The sequence below is a fragment of the Nicotiana sylvestris genome, chromosome 6 (genome assembly GCF_000393655.2).
Source record: "Nicotiana sylvestris chromosome 6, ASM39365v2, whole genome shotgun sequence".
Lineage (NCBI taxonomy): Eukaryota > Viridiplantae > Streptophyta > Magnoliopsida > Solanales > Solanaceae > Nicotiana > Nicotiana sylvestris.
The window spans coordinates 80820664-80831066 of NC_091062.1; the positions used below are offsets into that span (position 1 = coordinate 80820664).

A 10403-nucleotide genomic window follows, 5' to 3' on the forward strand; every position below is an offset into this window, starting at 1 on the left:
TTGTTTTGAACATATTTTGTTTTGTCTCGAGTCATCGAGCCGCACTTGTTTGATGTTTTCAAGATTTATTTAATGCATTGTTATTTTAATATTCACTATTATCCTTTACATTTCTCTACAACATTATTATTACTTATCCTGATGAACCAAAAACTGTGGCATGTAATGAGACAACGCAACATAAGGATAGTGATTCAGAGGAAATAGAAGAAGATGATATAATACCCGAAGAAATTGTCAGAGAAGTGGAAAGTTTTGAGAACAAGCCTAAGTCTAATCTGGACAAAACCGAGAGAGTCAATTTGGGAGATTCTGAAACAGTGAAAGAAACTCACATAAGCATTCACCCGTCCCTATCAGAGAAAGAAAAGTACACATGTATCCTGAAAGAGTATGAAGATATTTTTGCATGGTTTTATGATGATATGACCGGTTTGAGCACGTCTATAGTGGCTCATAAACTACCTACCAACCCAATGTGTCTGCATGTAAAGCAGAAGCTCAGAAAGTTCAAGCCAGATATGGGTCTGAAAATAAAAGAGGAAGTCACCAAGCATATCGAAGTTAAGGTTCTCAGAGTGGTCGAATATCCTACCTGGTTGGCTAACATCATGTTAGTTTCAAAGAAGGATGGGAAGGTCAGAGTATGTGTCGACTATTAGGATTTAAACAGAGCAAATCCCAAAGATGATTTCCCGTTACCCAATATACACATACTAATCGACAATTGTGCCAAGCATGAACTCCAATCCTTTGTGGATTGCTTTGCGGGATATTATCAAATCTGGATGGATGAAGAAGATGCCGAGAAGACAACCTTTATTACGCCATAGGGATTGTATTGCTATAAAATGATGCCATTTGGTCTAAAGAATATTAGGGCCACTTATATAAGAGCCATGGCAACCATTTTCCACGACATGATACACAAGGAGATAAAAGTGTACGTGGATGATGTCATAATCAAATCCAAGAAGGGTACAAATCATATAGCGAATTTGAGAAAGTTCTTTGATCGGCTTCGAAGGTACAATCTAAAACTGAACCCCGCAAAATGTGTTTTTGGGGTCCCTACCGGGAAGTTGTTAGGATTCATCGTCAGCCGCCGAGTAATATATCTAGACCCGTCAAAGGTCAAAGCAATCCAGGATTTGCCACCTCCAAAGATCAAGAATGATATGACGAGTTTCTTGGGGCGTCTCAATTATATCAGCTGCTTCATAGCACAATCGACCGTGATCTGTGAGCCAATTTTCTAAATGTTAAAGAAGGATGCCGCAACAAGTTGGACTAAAGACTGCCAGAAAGCTTTTGACAAAATCAAGTAATATTTATCCACATCACCAGTCCTGGTCCCGCCAGAACCTAGGAGACCTCTGCTACTCTATTTGTTCGTACTAGATAGGGCTTTCGGTTGTGTCTTGGGATAACACGATGAGACGGGGAGAAAATAGCATGCCATATACTATCTGAGTAAGAAGTTCACACCCTATGGAGCATGATATTCTTTACTGGAATGCACCTGTTGCACCCTGACGTGGATACCTCAGAAATTGAGGCACTACTTCTGTGCCTACACTACATATCTCATATAAAGGATTGATCCTCTGAAATATAATTTCCAGAAACCCATGCCTACAGGGAAACTAACAAAATGGCAGATACTATTGAGTGAATTTGATATTGTCTATGTAACTCAGAAGGCAGTCAAGGGACAAGCATTAGCAGATCATCTTACAGAAAATCCTATAGGAGGAGAATACGAACCACTAAAAACATATTTTCCCGATGAAGAAGTATCATTTGTAGGAGAAGATATCACTGAAACTTACGACAATTGGAGAATGTTCTTTGATGGGGCCGCGAACTTCAAAGGAGTGGGTATTGGAGCCGTTTTGGTGTCAGAGACAGGTCAACATTACCTGATATCTACAAAACTCAAGTTTTCGTGCACCAACAATATGGCAGAATATGAGGCTTGCATCTTGGGGATCAATTTGGCCATTGACATGAATATCCAAGAATTGCTGGTAATTGGTGATTCAGACCTTCTTGCACATCAGGTTCTAGGAGAGTGGGCTATAAAGAATACCAAAATATTACCATATCTATATCATGTGTAAGAGTTGATGAAGAGGTTCACAAAGATAGAGTTCAAACATGATCCGAGAATCCAGAATGAGTTCGCATATGTATTAGCCACTTTGTCCTCCATGATACACCACTCGGACAAGAATTTCATCGACCCTGTTCCAATAAGAATCCATAATCATCCAGCTTATTGTGCTCATGTTGAAGAAGAAATGGATGGGAATCCGAGGTTGCATGATATCAAGGAATACTTGGAAAAAGGAGAATACCCCGAGCATGCAAATCATACTCAAAAATGCACACTCCGAAGATTATCCAACCATTTCTTCCAAAGTGGAGGAATTTTGAATAGAAGGACTCCAGAATTAGGATTATTATGGTGCGTTGATGCCAAGGAAGCTTCCAAACTGCTTGTTAGTTTGTATGAGTCCACCAAATAGTATAGAGTACCTAGTCCTCTATGAGTTTCCATTGAAAATACTAATGAAGCAAACTATATAGAGATATGGTCCTATATCAGTTCCCACAATACTAATTACTGAACCAGTATGTAAATGAGACACAAGATTTTTACTTGGAAAAATCCCAACTCAAGGGGACAAAAAATCATGACCTACACTGGTAGGATTTCAACTTCACTAACTTGCAAGCACCTATTACAAGCCACTTTGTAATGACTCCATTACAAAGAATTTAACTCAACTAACTTGTGGTACTCTCACCACAAGCCACTTTGTCACTCTTCTAGTTACAAAGACTTTAACTAACTTGTGATGCTGTTACCACAAGCCACTTTGCCACTCTCTAGTTGCAAAGACTTTAATCACTCTAACTTGTAACAACTCTATTACAAGCCACTTTGTAATAATTGTATTACAAAGAATTCACAACTTGACTAACTCTAGCCAAGACACAAACTCATATGGTTTATGATTTTGAGTTTCCTAAAATAAAGCTTCTAATAAATCAATATAGGAGTTACAATGAAGAACAAATAACAAAGACTCAACAAACCTAAGGACTTAAGATATCTTCAATCTTTGGATCTGGTCCTTGAGGTTGCAACAGCTTTGTTCTTGAGAGAGGTGTTTCTAGCACTGGAAAGAATATCACTGAAAATGCTCAAGTCTTTTTTGTGCCTTGCACCAGGTTGTTATACTACAAAATACATCACAATGGTGATGTCAAATCTTGGTTAGTACATGCCTTTGCCTAATGGAAAGTGACTGCTGCACTGTCTGCTGCACTTTCGCGTGTACAGTGGCAGGAAGTCACTTTCTGCAGTTGCTTTCCACCTGTATAGTTGACTTATACTTCTGTCAGGGGTACACCAAGGGATCAAGTCCCTAATCTGGTTCTTGTGAATCTGAAGGCACACTGCTCAGATTATCTTGAGTTGATTAACTTGAATGATTGTACCATGCATGCTTCAGGTCCTTTATCTAGTTCTATATAGAAAGTTTGTTAGATCATCAAAACATAGATTAAAAGACCTTAAGCCCATCAATTTCCCCTTTTTTGATGATGACAAACTTTTAACATTGATGACTATTTGACTTAACCAGATAAGGTACTAGGAACCGCATATGTTCCCCCTAACTCTATGCTTCCCCCTTAATTACTTGCTACAATTACCCTTTAATCGATTCTTCCCCCCTTTTGGCATTAACAAAAAGACACAGTCAGACAAAACGGCATAAAGAAGTCTAACAAAGCTAACTCATGCCACATATGTGCACACAACATGATATAAAGGAGAAGCAAAAAGGAAAACAAGCATTGTACAAGCAAAAGAAGAGTTGTTTCATTGATAAGAAAGTAGACTATTTCAACAAGAGCAGCAACAGTGAAATCCAACATGCCATCATAAAAAGATAAACAAAAAGAAAACAATAGCCATAAAACATCATAGCAAAAGATAACTAGCCACTGAGAAGATCCTAGGGGGAACTAAAAGAGGGAGGCTTGGAAGAGGAAGCAACAATGGTTTTGAGAACCAGGTCCATGCGGCCATTTGCAGACAACTGTTAGTCAAGCAGTTTCTCCCGCAGGTTCTCCACTTGTTACCTAAGTCCAGAACTTGCCTCATACCTGCCATCTCCAAGATTGCTGGGTCAAACGTTCGACCTCGCAAGACTTTTCTGAGTTCTCAAACTCTCCTGCCCAAGGCCACTATCACTTGGAATGGTCTTCATTAAACTAGGTCTTCCCACAGTTTTCCACTTTTGTTTTCTAGACATTTCAACAAACTTCCCATTCCTGCGTGCAACAGCCACACTATGTCACCTTCAAACAAATCTTTCTCAACCACAAACTTTTGGACTTTTGTAGATCTTTTCACTAGGGAACTAGGTTCTGCCACAACATCTTTATCAACCTCAACCACTAGAATGTGTTTGTCAGCCACAACTTCCCCTTATTTCATCAACCTCTACTTCTTTTTCTTAATACTCTGCTTACTTTTCTGCAAGGCAGACTCAGAAGCCTCTTTCTTCTGCAACCTCTTAGTTTGTTTCAGCTGACAGAGAATCAGGTTCTTCAACAGGTTTTTCATCAAAGTCCTTTCAACCCCTAAGAATGGAGTTTCTTCCCCTAAGATTCAGGTAAAGGGGAGGCTTCTTCATTCATAAAACTCTTAGTAGTGATAGCCATGATATTTAGTGCCACTTCCTTTTTTGGTGACTCCGTAGGAGCCACTGAGCCTAGAATAGAGGAGTTCAAGTACTGATCGGGATCTTCCTCAAATACCACTGACGCCTGAGGAGTAGCACTTTTGGTTTGTTTAGAAGAAGGAAGAGAAGTAGGGTTTGCAACACATGGAAGTGAGACAGGGTTTGACGGAGGAGTAGAGGTGACTTGAGATGAAGAGGAACCATGTATGGGTACAATAGCAGTGGGTTTCTTGTGGTGGTGTTAAGGAGGTGGAGATGTGGGAGTGGTGTTGATGGCAGGAGAAGGAGACGATTGTTCGTTGGCCATGGTGAGAGAAGTGGTAGAGAGTTTTGAAGGAAAAATTAAAGAGATGCAAAGGGAGATAATTGTTCAGAACTGCTGGGAGTGTGAGGGTTGTATGGAAGAAAGAGAGAAGGAAGAGGAACAGGTTCTGAAGAGTTTTGAAATGACGGTTGGTTTGTGGGAATATGTAACGTGCAGAGGAAGTGAAAGGATTTGAGAGACAAGACGTGTTATGCAAACTCTGAAAAGTCAGATGATGTGGCGGCTGAATTAATTTTGCTATCCTTTTGAATAAGCATGCGAAAACACATTACTACTAACCTGTGGTACAGGAACCAGGTTCCTGACCTATTTTTTTGTAAAAGGATATTGCAGCCCTCCTCCGAAGTTCAACACTATACCTTTAGCTTCTATGATCATCATGCTTGTTTACCTGCAATGGTACAAAAGTGAGTTAGACCGAATTAGAAAATACTTTAGCCTATTTTACCTTAGTGTGACTATCATAGTCATGTCAGTAGAACCAGGTTCTCAATTAGGTTTAAGTAACCCCAGTGCCATCCTGTTTCTCAAAGTATTCCCTGCTCAGAGCTTTGGTGAAGATATCTGCAATTTCATCTTATGTGCAACAAAATCTTATACAAATAAGACTCTTTTCCATATTGTCCCTAAGAAATGGTGTCTGACATCAATGTGCTTGGTTCTTTTGTGTTGAACCGGGTTCTTTGCCATGTTGAGAGCATTGGTATTGTCACATAGAAGTGTTACACAATCAATGTATACACCAAAATCTTCCAATTGTTGTTTGATCCACAATGAATAAGCACAACACGAGGCAGCTGCAACATATTCTGCTTCAATTGTTGAGAGAGTTACTGAGTTTTGTTTCCTTGTACCCCATGAGATAAAACATGATCCAAGGAAATGAGCCATTCTAGATATGCTTTTCCTGTCCACCAGATAACCTGCATAATCACCGTCAGCATAGCCAATAAAGTTGAAATTGTCCCCTGAAGAATAGAACAGAACCAGGTTCTGTGTGCCCTTAAAATATCTCAGAATTCTCTTAAAAGCTTTCATATGAGATTCCTTAGAATTTGATTGGAACCTTGCATATAATCCCATACTAAGTACAATGTCTGGCCTTTGATGCTTCCATATCAAACCTTTTCAAGAGTTCTTTGATATATTTCTGCTGACTGATACACGTTCCCTCTATGGACTGCTTCATTTGAAGACCTAGGAAGACATTCAGTTCCCCCATCATACTCATTTCAAACTCACTTCCCATGAGTTTAGCAAATTCTTCACATAGTGAGTCAACTGTAGCTCCAAATATTATGTCATCCACATAAATCTGATCAATGAGCAGGTTCCTTCCCCGTTTCTTCAAAGACAATGTATTGTCAATTTTTCCTCTTATGAAGCCATTTCCAAAGAAAAACTTGAATAGTCTCTCGTACCAGGCTCTAGGGGCCTGTGTCAATCCGTACAATGCCTTATCCAATTTGAATATCTGTTCAGGATGTACATGAAGTTCAAAACCTGGAGGTAGCTTGATATAGACTTCTTCCTTGAGAAAACCATTCAAGAAGGCACTTTTCACATCCATTTGGAATAGTGTGAATTACATATGTGAAGCAAAGGCAATGAGGATCCTAGTAGCTTCCATGCAAGCTATTGGGGTAAAAGTCTTATCATAATATCCCTTCCTCCTGATTGTATCCTTGGACAGCAAGTCTTGCTTTGTTCCTTATAGTATTTCCATGTTCATCCAGTTTATTCCTGAATACCCACCCGGTCCCTATAATGATTCTGTCTGAGGGTCTAGGTACCAGGTGACATACCTTGTTTCTTTCAAATTGATGTAGTTCCTCTTGCATTGCAATGGATTTCCCTGCATTCCTTGTTCTGCTACTTGTGAAGTGCCTTGCACTGCATCTCCAACTCTTTCTTCAGCTTTAGTGGTAGTAATTGAAGTACCAAGTTCCTCTTGAGAAGTGGAAGAGGATGTTGCATTGTATTCACCTGTCTCCTTCATCTGACTCATCATATCAGCCTTCCCATTTGAAACATCAGATATTTCCCAGGGACCAAAAGTGGTTCATTATGTTGATCATCACTGTTTCCTCCTTTGTTAGAGGAGGGTGTCTCGTTGAATAGCACATGAACACTTCTTTCCACACAGTGTGCCCTTTTGTTGTAGACTTTGTGGGCTTTGCTTTAAGGAGAGTATCCCAGAAGGATTCCTACATCGCTTTTTGCATCAAACTTCCCAAGCTGGTCCTTCCTATTGTTGAGAACATAGCATTTGCATCTAAAGATTCTCATATGAGTTATGTTTGGTTTTCTTCCATTGAGCAGCTCATAGGGGGTTTTGTTTAGGAGGGACCTGATCATACACCTATTCACCAAGTAGCATGCAGTGTTTATTGCTTCTGCCTAGAAATTTTTGGCGATTCCACTATCAATGAGCATTGTCCGTGCCACGTCTTCTAGAGTTTTGTTCTTTCTTTCAACAATACCATTTTGCTGTAGAGTCCTTGGTCTGAGAAGTTGTGAGTGATCCCATTTTTTTTACAAAACTTTATCAAATTTGGCGTTGTCAAATTCTATCCCGTGGTCATATATAATGCATGCTACCTTCAATTCTATCTTCACTTGGATCTTCTTGACAAAGGCCACAAATACCTCGAAAGTCTCATCCTTTGTTCTAAGAAACAGTGTCCAGGTGAATCTTGAATTTGACAGACCACGAACCAGGTCCCTCTGAATCAATTTATTCAGAAGTGAGAAGCTTGCATGCCCCGATCTTCTATGCCAAAGTTCCGCGTCATCATCAACTGACTTCAAGCATCTCATATCACCAGCTTGTAGATATTCAAAGTTAGCAACATAGATGTTCTTGTATCTTTTAGCTACTAGGACCACTTCGCCAGTTACCAGATTAGCAACTGTGCACACTTTAGACAAGAACTCTACTTTGTTCCCTTTATCACAAATTTGAGAGACACTCAAGAGACTGTACTTCAGGCCATCCACATAGTACACGTTCTCAATTGAGTGTGAAAGAGACTTTTTAACCTTTACGACACCGAGAATGTACCCTTTTTCTTAATTTCCAAAGGATACATTCCCTCCCTGTAGGGCCTTCAGTGAGAGAAAATCCATGGTATTTCCAGTCATGTGCTTTGAGCATCCACTGTCCTTAATCCATTGCAGTTTGCTTCTTCTCACTGTTCCCTGCACATATAAATTATGGGTTAGATTTAGGAACCCAAACTAGTTTGGGTCCCTTGTAATGAGAAAAGGGATGAATAAGAGCTTTTCTAGTACATGCAGGCAGCATTCATTTTTTGCGAGTGGTACCTGGTCCCTCTTCAGTAGTCACTTTTTCAGCAAACACTTTATTTTTCTGTATAGATAGAACCCTGGCCTAGAAATTTTCTTAGAAGTGCCCAGTGTTTCCACAGTGGGAACAAAGCCAGTTATCAAGAACTGTGACGTACTTGCTGTGAGGGTTGTAAGGAATTTTCTCCTTTTGGAACCCAGTTCCCTACCTGTTTCCACTAGTGTTGAAGTACACGGCAGTGACAGCATCTGAGGACCAGGTACACTTGAAAGATTTCTCAAGATCAATTTTTACTTTCTTCAATTCAGCTTGAAGCTGCCTATTTTTCTCGAGTTCACCACATATACTAGTTCTCATATCATTTAATTCTTTTTCAAGTTTGATATGTGTCTCACTAGCTACTCCCTTCCCTTTTTCAATACTTACATGCCTATGTTCAGATTTGAGTCCCTTAATGGTTTCCTCTAGATCTGTGATAACCACCAAAAAGTCATCTCTTGCTTGCTCAACATCAGCAATTTTCTCTTCTAGGGCATTTTTTTCTTTGCTTAGGCTTTCTATGGTTTCCTCAAGTCAACAACCACTACCATCAAGTCATCTCTCTAATTTTCTACACTATTTATTTTTTCACTTAGAGCTTCCTTTTCTTTTTCAAGATTAGCTATGGTCTCATTTAAATCCACCATACAGACCACCTGATCATCTCTCGATTGTTTAGCATCTCCAGCTCTATGGTCAGGGCTTCCTTATCATTATCAAGACTATAATATACATCAATTAAAACATTTGATAGAGATATCAATTTCTTAGAAGAGTAGGATTTCAGATTTCTCTGAACATCCCTAAAATTTACCTCATCACTTTCATCCTCTTTATCGTCATCAGACTAAGCTATCAATGCAAACAGTGAATCATATTCCTTTGCTTCATTTTCCACTGCCATCATGGAACTGTTTTCTGCATATAGTTCCCCTTCTGATTCACTGGACGAGTCTCCCCATGTAGTAAGAGCTTGCTTCACAATATTATCAGCTGCACTTTTTCGGCTGAAACATTTGTCAGGAACCAGGTTCCGTTTTGCTGTTGTATCAGAGTTGTGTTTGTAATGCTCCTATCTCAGAAGTGGGTAGTCTTTGATGAAATGCCCTGGCTTTCCGCAGTTGTGACAGAGATCATAGATTCTTGGTTTGCTTGTACTACCTCTCTTAGGTATACCACCATTTCTTCGAACCATCTTTTGAAATCTTTTGATGAGATAGGCCATATCACTATCTTCTTCACTTGAGTAATTGTTTTTAGCCTTGAGCATCAGGTTCTTCTCTTTCTTTGGCTCTCTTCTTTCATTGTCTCTCTGTCTTTTCATCTCGTATGTCTTTAGATTTCCAATCAGCTCATCCATGGTTAGAGTTTGTAAATCTTTAGCTTCGGTGATAACATTCACCTTACTCTCCCAAGAGCCACGTAGAACACTGAGAACTTTCCTTACAAGCTTGTTTCTGGGAATAACTTCTCTAAGTGAATGAAGCTCATTTATGATAGACGTGAATCTAGTGTGCATATCTTGTATAGACTCATCATCCTTTAACCTGACGAGTTCATACTCGGTGGTGAGCATGTCAATCTTGGACTGTTTAATCTGAGTAGTTCCTTCATGTGCCGTTTGCAATGCTTCCCATATTTCCTTGGCAGAATCACATGCTTAGATTCTATTGTACTCATCAGGTCCTATACCACATACCAAGATTTTCTTGGCACGAAAGTTCTTTTCTACAGCTTTTTTGTCAATATCACTGTATTCTTTTCTATTTTTCGGCACCATTTTTCTAGTTTCTCCAAGCTTCTTCATAAGAACATGTGGACCATCACAAATGATGTCCCACAGTTCTGAATCTTCTACCATTATGAAATCATGCATACAAGTCTTCGACCAGTCGTAATACTGACCATTGAATCCAAGAGGTCTATAGGTTGATTGTCCTACCTCAAAGTTAGGTCGAGCAACCAT

At 39.5% G+C, this 10403-nt stretch overlaps 1 protein-coding gene across 1 annotated transcript; it reads right to left on the reverse strand.

Annotated features, from left to right (window-relative positions):
- Positions 1–6743: 6743 nt before the first annotated feature.
- On the reverse strand, positions 6744–10403 carry LOC138870840 (uncharacterized). Its single transcript, XM_070148680.1, has 10 exons — positions 10137–10403; positions 9544–10079; positions 9304–9444; positions 9094–9159; positions 8607–8951; positions 8438–8477; positions 8179–8289; positions 7690–8130; positions 6894–7105; positions 6744–6798 (listed from the first exon to the last, which is right to left on the reverse strand). The coding sequence occupies exons 1-10, from the start codon at positions 10401–10403 to the stop codon at positions 6744–6746; spliced, it is 2214 nt and encodes a 737-aa protein (XP_070004781.1).